The sequence below is a fragment of the Callospermophilus lateralis genome, chromosome 13 (assembly GCF_048772815.1).
Source record: "Callospermophilus lateralis isolate mCalLat2 chromosome 13, mCalLat2.hap1, whole genome shotgun sequence".
In the NCBI taxonomy this organism is placed as follows: domain Eukaryota; kingdom Metazoa; phylum Chordata; class Mammalia; order Rodentia; family Sciuridae; genus Callospermophilus; species Callospermophilus lateralis.
Window position 1 is genome coordinate 48049961 of NC_135317.1, and position 13539 is coordinate 48063499.

General features: G+C 34.3%; 1 protein-coding gene across 4 annotated transcripts in view; it reads left to right on the forward strand.

Moving 5' to 3' along the window:
* The window catches only part of Mpp7 (MAGUK p55 scaffold protein 7), a 235856-nt gene that overhangs the window by 156249 nt on the left and 66068 nt on the right, over positions 1 to 13539 (forward strand). For all 4 annotated transcript variants that reach the window (XM_076831406.1, XM_076831405.1, XM_076831408.1 and 1 more), the window contains one exon: positions 12972 to 13103. In XM_076831406.1, coding sequence (XP_076687521.1) covers positions 12972 to 13103 — 132 coding nt within the window. The remainder of the gene's footprint in view (positions 1 to 12971; positions 13104 to 13539) is intronic.

Here is a 13539-nt window from a genome sequence, read left to right on the forward strand (position 1 = left end):
AAGCACTCCAAGAAGGAGATTTGTGGAGACCACTGTCAAGATTTCTTTAAATCTTGAGATTTAAAGCTCTGTTTAGTATCAACTGTATGTAAAAAGTTAGTATCACCAGAGCAGGGTGAGGTGAGCTATGAGAAGCTTGTCAAATCCCTCTCTGAGATTATTAACTTGGTTCAACAACATTAGAAACTAAAGAGGAATGTTTCAGATTTTTTTAAAAGTGACTTTGGTATTCTACAACAGTGTTTGAAATGGAATGGCTAAAAATAGATTATACAAGAGGTAGACTGGCATTTGGTTTAAAAAGGAGATATGACTTAGATGGGATTATGAAGATCCCATTTGATAAAATTTAATAATTGGTTAAATTTAATTGTATGGAATGTATTTTATATGGATTATGTTGTTTATTTTTTCATATTTAACAGTGCGACAATAGAATGGATGAGAGGTCAGCGTAAAAGATGTATATTAAATATGAGTAAAAAGCAGATGATATTTCAGACACATGTTTCAGTTGGCAATGACAATCCGTGGTTAGCCAGTCTTGGGAAGGACATATCTTTCTTCCATTTTTCACCTTTCATATAATACAGCTTTCCTTGAAGTCATTTGTATTAACTGCCATCATTTTGAATGTCACCTATAAGAAATTCTTTAAAAAGCTCAGCCCTAAAATGCATGTTGGACATTTTTCAGAATAAAAATCAGTCAATTCTTTTGGTCCTAGGAATTAAATTAAAATATTTGCTTTATTTTCCCTCTTTTAAAACAACAGCAAAGTACGGTAGAATATGTTATCTATTCACGGGCTATTAGTTGAACTGACAGTTGAAATATGAAATATGTAATTCTGGTATGTCAATTTGAGTGTTGTCTGTCATTTTTAGCAGATAAAAAATTATTTACTGTTTGGATGGTTATTCTATTTTAAACATTTTATTCATAGTAACTGAAAGAAAACCTGACATATGCTTACCAAGTAATGTGACCTTTTTTTAAATATTCTTATTTGTAGATGGACACAATACCTTTATTTTATTTATTTATTTTTATGTAGTACTGAGGATCGAACCCAGTACCTCACATGTGCGAGGCAAGCACTCCACCACCGAGCCCCTAGCCCCAGCCCTAATATGACTTTTTTTAAAACACTCAGGTACAAACAACCAAATATGCAGCCACTACAGAAAAATAATATGTGTATTCCTCAGATTTGCTAATAACTCTTTTCAAAAAGCTTTAGAACTTTTCTTTGGTGATTTGTAAATGTTGCTAGAAATAGATATTTTTTCAGATATTTATTCAATGCCTACTGTGTGCCAGGCCCTCTGGAGATATGACTTGTAGTAAATAGATTAATGAAGGCATAGGAGAAATATTGGGTTTAAAAAAAGGGAGAACAAATGAAGTGATGTGAAACATATAGGAATGGTGCTAAATCCAAACTTTGGTTGAGGAAAACTATAGAGGAAGGCCTGAAGGTTGAATATGGGTAACCAGAACAGAACAGGGGCATGTGGAATGGGTTGTCAGCAGAGTGTGAAGAATAAAGGTTTTAGGGCAAATGCATAGTATGTGAAGTCTCTTAAAGTTCAGCATGACTGGACAGTAGCCTGTGAGAGAGGACAGGGCAAGGGTTTAGAGCAGGAAGTCAAGCCTTTTGAGTTGGGCTTGTCCCACAGAATCTGGCTTATGCTTATAGTTAAGGATTATTATTAATAGCCCTTCTTTTACTTTCAGTTGCTTCCTTATTTATATGTTTTATTATATGACCACCCTAATTTTGAACATGATAAGTTTTGATTTCATCCAAAGTGTAGTGAAGAGTCATTGAAAGGACTTAAATAGGACAGTGATATAGTCACTCCATACGTAGAATATGGAACAGTTTTGAGGGATGAAGGGTGGGTGGAATGAAATATTGTAATCAAGGAAGGTCAGTTGGGAGTCTGTGGAAATAATGGAAGAGGAATATGATTGTGGCCCTGATGAAGGAAATGGGGGACAGGTCTTTTTTTTTTTTTTTTTTTTTTTAAAGAGAGAGGGAGAGAGAGAGAGAGAGAGAATTTTTTAATATTTATTTTTTTGGTTATCGGCGGACACAACATCTTTGCTTGTATGTGGTGCTGAGGATTGAACCCGGGCCGCACGCATGCTAGGCCAGCGCACTACCACTTGAGCCACATACCCAGCCCCAAGGGGACAGGTCATTTGGAGGGATAACTTTAGTACATGATATTTGGGGGAGGAAATAGAAAAGAAAAATCCCCACTAGAATGGATTCCAAATAGGATAAAGCCTGAAGTTTAAAAAAAAATTGGACCATGTGCTGGGCATGGTGGCACATGCCTGTAATCCCAGTAGCTTGGGAGGCTGAAACAGCAGGATCAGGGTTCAAAGCCAGCCTCAGCAACGGCGAGGCACTAAGCAACTCAAAGAGACCCTGTCTCTAAATAAAATACAAAATAGGACTGGGGATGTGGCTCAGTAGTTTAGTGCCCCTGAATTCAACCCCCAGCACCCACTCCCACCCGCCGCCAAAAAAAAAAAAAAACTGGACCATGAGATATTAGGTCAGTGGTAGAGCTCTTGCCCAGCATGTATGAGACCCTAGGTTTGATTCCCAGTACTGCAAAAAGAAGAAATTTGCAACAAAACAACAACAACAACAAAAAGATTATTTGATCATGGGATAGAGAAGTGTTCACAAGAATAGAGACAGACAGACATAGACAGAAACACATACACATGCTCATACCCATAGGAGTTTTTAAAAATCCTGAATGAGTTTAGAATGAGTACTTTATATAAATGATTTATGATGTTTGTCCTTAATAAAATGTGAAACTTTAATTTTATCTCTTAAAAGTTTTCTTGATAAAGACAAAAGCAAACATATATTCTTTTTTGATGGTACATAATTGTGTTTTTAATTCAAACTGTGGACAAAGTTCAGAAGCCACTCTTCTCATTGCTTTTAGTGAAGATTAATAACTCTTGATATGCATAATCACTGTTTCTTCTATGAATTATATGTTCATATACCTTTGGGGAATAACTGTCCTTAGCTGGCTGAATTACCTTTCCATGTTTTCCTAAATATCAATATTAAATGTACATTTTCCCACATAAATGTGATCATAGAATATGCTACTTAACTGTGGGTTTGTTTGGTTTTAACATTTGGGTATTTTGTGAACTTCTCTTGGGATGAATATAATTATCTACTTAATTTTTCACTTATAAGTGGGTCTTTCTGTCATTTCTGTTTTCTATTATTTAAAAAACACTAAAATGTACATTTTTTGTATATTACAGAATTTTTTATTTTGGTACCAGGGACTGAACTTGAGGCCATTCAACACTGAGCCACATCCCTAGCCCTATTTTGTACTTTATTTAGAGTCAGGGTCTCACTAAGTTGCTTAGTGCCTTGCTATTTCTGAGGCTGGCTTTGAACTATTGATCCTCCTGCCTCACCCTCCTGAGCTGCTGGGATTATAGGTGTGTGCCACTGCACCTGGCTATATTACAGAATTTTATGGAATGTTGAATAAAAATATATTTTTTATCATATCAGTAAATTGTTGTACATTCATATTTAAAAATTTGGGTGGTTATTGCTAGCTTGTTCTTTTTTGGAAGGGGGTACTAGGGATTGAACTCAGGGGAATGCAACCACTGAGCCACATACCCAGCCCCATTTTGTATTTTATTTAGAAACAGGGTCTCACTGAGTTGCTAAGCACCTCGTCTGCTGCGGGACCAGCATGCTAGCTTTGTACTAGAGGTTCCAAACATAGAAGTTAACTAGTGAGATCAAAATAAAGACACATAAACTCAATTTACCTTTTTCTTGCCCAGCTCAGAGACAGCCCTTCCTGGCTCCTGCCTCGATCGGGTAGCGAGGTTTACGGTAGCGAGACCAGCAGGAAAGAGAGGAAGAAGCACGCCAGAGAGTGGGCTTTTATTGGGGAACAAAAAATTCAGGGGAAAATTCCATCCAGTGAAGGTCAAGGGAGACAGCATTCCAAAATCAGGGTCAGTGATTGGTTTCCAGGTCAATGGTCAGCCACACCCCCACAGGGACAAACCCTCGCACCTGGAAAGGGTGGGGAAAGCTCTGACTCAGCTGGTCTGAGCGCCTCACACCCTGTCAGGGAGGTATCTCAGTCACGTGGGAGAACGGCTTCCCACAACCTCGCCTATGCTAACCATGTGATTTTCTAATGTAATACTCAGATATTTTTTAAAAATCCACTCTGATGCAAGAGTTGTGGTATTATCATTTTATGCATTGTGTTTAGGTTTTACAGTTTGGTTCTGACACTTTTGAAAAAGAAATTGTAGTCAGGAGTGGTGCTGGGCCAATCTGTGCAAGACCCCATCTCTTAAAAGAATTAGAAAAGAGGGGTTGGGGTGGTGGCTCAGTGGTAGAGCTTTTGTGTAGCATGGGTGAGGCACTGGGTTCAAGTATCAGCACTGCATATAAATAAATAAATGTTCATTGACAACTAAAAATTATTTTAAAAAAGAATTAGAAAAGAAACCAAAAATATTTTCATGAGTGATGCAATGCTTATAAGTAGCATAGAAAACATTAATACAGTCCCTTAGTACTAGGATCATCTGGGAAGAAAACTTTTTGATAGTTCTTTCAGATTCTTGTGTTGTCATTAATCTGATTTTCAACCTCTTCTAGAGTTGTTTTAATTTTTCCTAGAAAACTTAACACTCTTTTTATAGATTTTTAGATTTATTAGTGGTACTCTGCATTTTTTCCTACTTGATTCATATCTGAAGTTCTATCTCATTTCCCAATACTACCAATGTACATATTTTCTTTTATCTTTTTTTTTTTTACTGTGCATAGCAAAAACTGTTTGCCTAATCTCTCAAAATAACTGACTATTTAATATCAATTCTGTTTCTCAGTTTTTTCTTCTTTTACCTTCCTTTGATTTCTATTGGTTTGTCTTCCCCTCCAGCTTCTTCAGCTGAGTACTTGGCCTGTTTATTCACACTGTTGAATTATAGAAGCATATATAAATTTTACATGTTATATATGGCATATAAAAGCATTATATAAATTAAATATATATGTAACATATAAGCATTACATAAGCTATATTAAAAGCATAAATGTTAGATAAAAACATAAAATCATAAAAGCTGAGTTTGATTTTTGAATTTGATAAGTTTCCATGGTTATTGTTTATGTCCTATTGGTATTGATGTTAAAAATTTCTCAATAGTCTCTAGCAAATATTGATAAGTTTACTATCCTGACTTGTTTAAATTTTCTGAATTTGTTTGGGTTTTCTTCTTGATGTTTCAACTGTATGTTTACTTCTAGTGTGATCAGTATTAATCACAGTATTCAACCTGTTTTATGTAAAATCTGTCAAAGATATTTTTTTGTTTGATCTTTTTTTTGTAAATGTAACTATATGAAAGTAATCTTTACATAAACATGGTCCTATACAAGTTTATACACAAAGTTGAATATAACTCTCTTTTGAGTATTAGGAACACTGAAGCTCAAAAATTTGCATTCAGAAACTAACTAAACTGGACATTTAACATGTTTGTGTGTGTTGTGTTTCAGGGGTATTCTGTATTCTGTAGTCAACAAAGAATGCAAGTCTGTTTTTCTTATGGCTGCACCAGAGAGATGATCTTGTTTGTTTATAGCACGTAGCTTGTAACATAGGGGATTCCCAGTAAATTGAAATCAATGGAAATTATTAAACATTTGGAATTTTTATTCCATTATAATCTTTTACATCTCTTATATCTTCATATAAGATAATTCAGCATATTCATATACCTATTAAGTTTTTCATTCATGTTCTTTAATTCATAATAATATAAAGTCATGATCCTATTCATTTCACTTTTTCATAATCCTTTGCTTTGAAGGGTTGCCAACACTTGTCTCATATAGTCTGTTGCTCTTAAGTCTTTAACAGAGAAAATGATTTTCCGGTCCATAAAAATAGTCTCAGCTGAGAAGATTTTTAAAGATGATACCAACATAAATTATCAATTAACACATCCAAAAATAAATTATTTTTATAAGTCAAAAGTATCTACAAAGTCCTATTGTTTTGATCTTTAAAGTCTAGGAAAAACAATAAGACATAAAAGAAATGACAGATGGGGAGAAAAGGAAAAGTTAATGAGTAGCCAGATGCTTCCTGCATTAATGGAGCAATTTTGATCTATACAGAAGTTTTGTTTCTAGGAAAATCATTGTCACTCACTAACAATTAGGAACCACTTTTAGCCATCAAATTGCTGCAGTAAAGGCAAATTAACTGGTATGAGTCATCATCCAGGGGCTCATTTGGATAAAATAGTGAAGTGACACTATCTTGAAAACATGGTATTATAATTTAGGAAGTCAGGGAGAATTTGGTAGGATAAAATAATTTTTTTTTTTTGGTAATTTTTTAGCTTTCGAAAGCATTCACTTACCAGAAATTACTCATTGCTAGAGCATGCAGGATGGATGAGGCTTCATTAAAGCATGCTAAAGGAAAAAGTTAAGCTTCCTTCTGGAGGGATAAATCAGTGTTCCTCATCCTTATGAGCTGGATACTCAATTCTGGGAACCTGACAGATACTTAGAACTTAGAGTTGACTCCAGGGGGTCTGAGGCACTGAAAGCTTGTGAGCCAGATGAGTTACAAGGCCTAGTGTTCAATTTCCTGCAGATCCTTCTGAGCAACAGGTAAACCCATCAGTTGTGATTGGTGGTTATGGCATATGGAAACACAATTTTCATTTAAGTATTGCCTTTTGAAAGGAAAAATCTATATATTGAAAAATAAAATCATCATAGTTAAAACAGGAAAATGGAATACAAAATGACTTTTAGTTGTCCATAGTAAAAATGTTGCTAAACAACAGTATTTGTAAAGCAGAGCTATTACAAATAATAAACTTGAAGTCCATAAAGTTATTCTGGAATCCAGATATCTCCTTAATTTTGGCTAGTGAGAAAAGATGTGTACAGCTGGTACTCTTAATATTGCATATACTATTGCAAAAATGACAATTGCTTTACTTACAAATGTTTTCATTAGCTATTTGTATTGTTCTTACTACATGCCAGGTAAAAGATATTTTTGCTGGGTATAGAATCCTAGGTTAACAATATTTTTCAAGTATTTTGAGATAATAAGATATTACTCTATTGTCTTGTGGCTCATATTATTTATGATGAGAAGTATGCTTTCCTTTTTGATAATCATTCTTTCATGTTATATACCACGACCACCACCTTGCCACCTTTGGGCGATTTTAATAATTTTCTCACTGTGTTTAAGCAATTTGATCTTATGTTTCTTTTGCTTTGGTACTTTGATCTTGACTATGTGGGTTTTTTTTTTCCAATATCAAATTTGGACAATTTTCTGCCATATATCTTGAAATATTTTTCATCACTCTACCTTTCTTTGGACGTGCCAATTACTATAGTAAGTCACTCAGAGTTGTCCCACAGCTCGCTAATATTCCTTTCATCATTTTAAAACATTTCTTCTCTTTTGTGTTTCTTTTTGGATATATTGTATTAATTTGCCTATTAGTTTACTTTTTCAGTATCTAACTTACGGTAATCTCATTTAGTGTACTTTTTCTATTTCATACATTACATCTTTCATCTCTAGATGTTTGCTTTGAATCTTTTTTTAACCATATTTCATATCTCCTGTTTCAGTCTCACAGGTATTTGAACATTTAGAATATAACTATAATAACAACTTAATTTCCTTATCTACTGTCTATTTACTTGTGTAATTTCAGGGTTTGATTTTATCTAGTTCTGATACCTGTGTAATTTGGGGGCTTGCTTCTATTGCTTTATTTTTTTCCCTTCATTATAAGTAATATTTTCTGATTTCTTTGGATAGCTGGCAACTTTTGATTGAATTTCAATCATTGTGGGTTTTCTCTCATGAAGCTGGGTAATTTTGTGTTTCTGTAAATAAAAATCTCAAGAGTTTTTCTGTTAAATAGTGAAGTTATTTGGAAACATTTTGATCCTTCAGAGGCTTGTGTTTAAGCTTTGCTAGATGACACCATAGCAACACTTAATCTTGGGCCTATTTTTAACTGTTGAAGTCTATGTGACAACTCTTCTCAATGTGTTGTGTTTTTCCGTCTCTCAGGTGAGAAGAACTACTCCTGCTTCAGGGATCGTTCCTTGTAGTTCAGAATGTGTTACTCTGTTATTACTCTGTTTACTATTGCTATAATAAAATACTTAATTCTGCATACTTATTTAAAAAAATAGGGTTAGTTAGTTTACAGTTTTGGAAGGTGAAAATCCAAGATTGGGCAGTTCCATTGTTTGGGCCTCTAGTAAAGGACTCCTTGGGCTGCATTACAACAAGTAGATAAACAAGAAGGGAACAGGTCATGTGTAGAAGAGGCCAGGTTCCCCGGGGTGGTCTTGAATTTAACAATCCAGTCTCTCAAGAGCTAACTTCTCTTTCGAGAGTAATCTGTTCCCATAATGATACCCGCTTTGACCTAATTCCCTCCCAGTAGGCACTAACTTTTAAAGGTTCTACTACCACTTAATAGTGCTTTGGGAGGTAGACCTCTAGTACATGAGCCTTTGGGGTACAAACCACATATCCAAACTATAGCAGAAGAGTTTTTCAACCTTGGCACTGTTTTGACATTTTTGGCTGGATAATTGTTTTGGGGGTAAGAGGATTGTTCTTTGTGCTGGTATTTAGGATCATCCCTTGCCTCTGTGCACTAGATGGCAGTAGCAACCCCAAAATTGTGACAATCAAAAATGCCTCCAAACATTGCCAAATGTTCCCTGGAGAGTGAAATCACTTTCCCTTAAGAATCATGTATCTAATTCTTTCTGGTATTTATTAAATTAACACACAATTTTACATATTTATGGGCTACAGTGAGATACAATGATCAAATGGATAATTAGCATGTCCATCACCTTAAATATTATCATTTCTTTGTGTTGGTAATATTGAAAATTCTCTTTTTTAGTTATTTTGAAATACACAGCACTTTATTGTCGATTGCATTCACCCTGATTATAGAACATTAAAACTTAATCCTCCTATATATATTTTTGTATCCTTTAACCAACCCTCCTCTTCCCAGCTTTTAGTAATCACTGTCCTGCCCACTGCTTCTATGAAGTCAGCTTTTTTAGTTTTCACATATTATTGAAAACATGAAATGTTGGTCTTTCTGTGCCTTGCTTATTTAACACATAATGTCCTCCTCACCTGTTGCTCCAAATGACAAAATTTCATTTATTTTTGTAGTACATGAGCCTACATTTCATTATGTATAGATACCACTTATTCAATGGTGGACACGTAGATTGATTCTATACCTTGATTGTTGTTAATATTGCTATAATAAACAGAACATACATATATGAAGTAGTATTTCATTGTGGTTTTGATTTTCTTTGCCTGTTGATTAGTGAAATTGAGCATTTTTTCTATTTCTGTCAGCCATTTGCATGTCTTCGTTTGAGAAATGTCTAGTCATATCATTTGCCCATTTTTAAGTCAATAATTTTTTACTGTGTAGTTGTTTGAGAATCTTATATATATGAATATTAATCAAACCATCTGGTAGTTTTTGCATATGCATGCTATGGATTAGGGCCTGGCTGTCCTTTATATCTCAGGAATTCTGTGTCTATGCCACTCTCTCTTCCCCCATAGTCTTCCCTGAGAACTTCAGCTTCTTGACTTCCTTGGATTCATTTCTACCTCTGTTTTTCCAACTTAGACCACTGGCAGGATTCTATATGGGTTCTTTCTTCTCTGATATTTTTCTGTTTCTCAGTGGTCACTGCCCTTCATTGTTTAATGTCCAGTGTTTTTTGAAAGAAAACTATTGTCTCCTTTTCCTTTTGTTTAAAAGGTGTTTTCCAGGTGGGTACTTGTAATCTCATCTTGACCCTCATCAACGTTCTTGAAAGATACTTTTGCTGGATATAAAATGTGGGGCTGGATTTTATTTTTTCAAAGCATTTTCAAAGTATTTCAACTGTTTTCTAGTTTCCATTGTTTCTGCTGGTCAAACTTTCTTTCCTTAATACTTTTTCCTTATTTTGGCATTCAGCTGTTTCATTATAATATTTCTGTGCATGGATTTCTTTTTATTTTTCCTGCTTCTTAGAAAAATCCTTGGTTTTCTGAATCTCAGGATGTCTCATTAGTTCTCGGAAATTTGTAGCCATTATTTCTAAAAATTTCATCATCTTGATACTTTTCATTTTTTCCCATTGAAGCAAACTCTTACTGGACACAAAAGCATTAATTGAGCTCATTAAAATTAGGATTCTTTATTGATTGAAAAATGCCATTGGGAAAGTGAAAGCAAGCTACCAAGTGAGAAACTATGTTTATAGCATGTGTAATTGACAAAGATTCTAATCCAGCATATTGTAAAGAACTCTTGCAAATCAATAAGAAAAAGAGAGATACAATGGAAAAAATGGAAAAGGGCCTTGAAGGGGCATCTCACACAAGAATATATATACATGCTTAATCAATGTAGAAGAATTTTGCCTTTTGTCTCATCAGTTATTAGAAAATTTCAACCAGAGGAGATGGTACACACTCAGAATGAGCCAAATTTAAATTAATAATGTAGAGTGTTGGGGGATGAAAATAATGTAAAATGTTGGGGAAGAAAGTAGATTCATCTATGCTGTTAGTGGGAGTATAATTGAAAAATCGTGTCTACTAATGTTGGCTATACTTATAACCAGTGGCCTAGGCATTTCCATTCTTAAATATACTTAGCCAAAATTATATATCTATGCATCAAAAGACATTAACTATTTACAGGAATATCATTTGTAATAGTCAAGAACTGAAGCAAACTATATGTCCTTCAAAAATGTAATGGCTAAAAAACTGAAGTAAGTATTTGGGATACTATTTATATGAAAAATGAAAACTGCCACCAGTAACAGCTTGGATAAATCTTACTTAATATTAGTGAAAAAAATGAATCCACTCTTATAATCCTAATTTTCAAATAGAGTCACCCTTTGGGGGATAGAGAGACAGGATGAATAGTAAAACACTTAAATGGGAGCTTCTAGGGTTCAGTTTCTTTTGGGACATATTATTTTTTAAATTCATCCTCCAGTGCATTTACAAGCTTTACTTTCTGTGTTATGTTGGCACTCCATATCTGTGGGTTCTACATCTGAGATTCGACCAACCACAAACCAAAAATATTTGAAAGAAAACATCGCATCTGTACTATACATATATAGACCTTGGTTTTTCTTGTCATTTTCCCCTAAACAATACAGTGTAACAACCATTTACATGGCTTTTACACTATATCAGGTACTATAAGTAATCTAGAGCTGACCTAAAGTGTATGGGAGGCTAGGCATAGGTTATATGCAAATACCACACCATTTTATGTAAGGGACTTGAGCATCTGAGGATTTAGGTATCTAAGGGGAGTCTTGGCATCAATCTCCTGTGAATACTGAGGGATGACTGCATATGTTAAGAGTCACTAAAAATGACTAATTAAAAAAGACACCATTTTTACTACCTTAGGGCTTGGGTCAGTAGATAGCCAATATTAAACATATAACCATAAAATACCTATGTGATTACAACTTGTGAACATTTATGAAGACAAAGAATAAAGTGATGAAGTGAAGAAATGGAGGGAACTGCCATTTAATATTTATACTGAATATCTGGGCCATGCCTCTATGAGAAAAAAATTACTTGAGTGAAAAAAAATGGTGTAAGATAAGGTTGGAGAGATAACAAGACTGTTAGAAGATGTCAAAGAGTTCGATCTTCCAAGATCTGTGGGCTTAGAAGGGATAAATTTCAAAATAATCAGTCTTGCTACTGTTTGAAGTATGGATATGAAAATGGACAAAGTTCAATGCAGCTGGACCATTTAGAGGCTATTGCAGTACTCCAAGCCCAAAATGATAGCGTCAGTCATCTAGACTGGGGGTCGCCAATGTTTTAGGTAAGAAATTATCTTTTCCAACTATTGAATTTTGCCATTATACCATGAAAGCAATCATAAATATATAAATGAATAAGCACAACTATGTTCTAATAAAACTTTATTCACAAAAAGCAGTTGTTGTATGAATCTCCAATCTACAGAGAAGAAAATAAAGTTGAGATATATTTGAGGAGTGGATTTAATAGGGTATAAGATGGGATGTTGCGAGTATAAGTGAGAGGGGAGATTTCAAGGATGTTTGGCAGACTTCCAACTTGAATAAATATGGTCAGTTATGCTGCTGATTAGATTAAGGGACAAGTTAATTGAAAGTCTAAAACCCACACTTCTAAAATAGTAGTGACATGCAAGGTTTCAGTGCTTTTTTTTTTCTTTTTCCCCCATCTTTGGTCTATAAAGACAACATATCCGTGCACTATGGAGTTTTGTTCCCATACTTATCATAACTAAAAATACTTTTTATTATTCTATACACACTTGTTACACAAAACATGAGAAAACAAAACAATCACATTGATAGTTCTGTGTTTTCTTCCAACAGGAGGACAAATATTAAGAAGAAAAAATATGTAGTTTTCTCAGATTCCTTCTGGCTCACTGACTATGTATCTATAGCCTCATTTTCTCTCTTCACACACCCACTCCACCTTTGCTTCCAAGTTGCCTTCTTTGTAAGGGTAAACCAGCAATAGCTGAGCTAGAGGAAGGTGTGTGCTCATTCTTGCCTGCATTAATGACCCTGGAGATAGAGGTGCAGCTAGGTCGCGCTGCCAGCTTCAGGTTCTGCTTACCATCCTGTTTATAAAAGACCCCTTTCAAGAAGTTGATTTGCTACCACCAGGCCAAAATCATAACACTATTTCTGTTTTCTTTACAGTTTGAAGTGTTTGCCCTTTTGTGTTTGATTAATTGTTTTTACCAACTTTTGAATTCTACAGGCTTTACTCTCTGTACATGATACTGTGGCTCAGAAGAATTACGATCCTGTACTGCCTCCTATGCCTGATGATATTGATGATGAGGAAGACTCTGTAAAAATAATTCGTCTAGTGAAGAATAGAGAACCACTGGTGAGTTTGGCCTAAGTTGTGCAGTGCACTTTTATATTTCTTTACTTTAAAAAGTTGGTGATGCTATCTTCCAACTCATTGTCAATTTGATTGCATGTTTCAGGCTAAGTAACTATTTAAAAACAAAAAAATTAGCTTCTAATACCTCCATATAGAAAAACCTCCCTTCAACTTAAATGAAGAAATTTAAAAAGTATTTGTTGGGTTTTCCTTTTAAAAAAAGTATTAAGATTTTAAATGTCATTTTCAAATGAGAATATGAAATCAAGTGAGGACAATTACTTGTCTTGAATTTTTTTCTTGTCAAATTTATAACTAGCATATCAACTTTAGTTTGACAATTATTGTAAAAATAATATAAGACTACTGGGTGAACAAAATTTTGTTTTTTCTTTCTTTTCTTTTCTTTTCTTTTTCTTTTTCTTTTTTTTTTTTT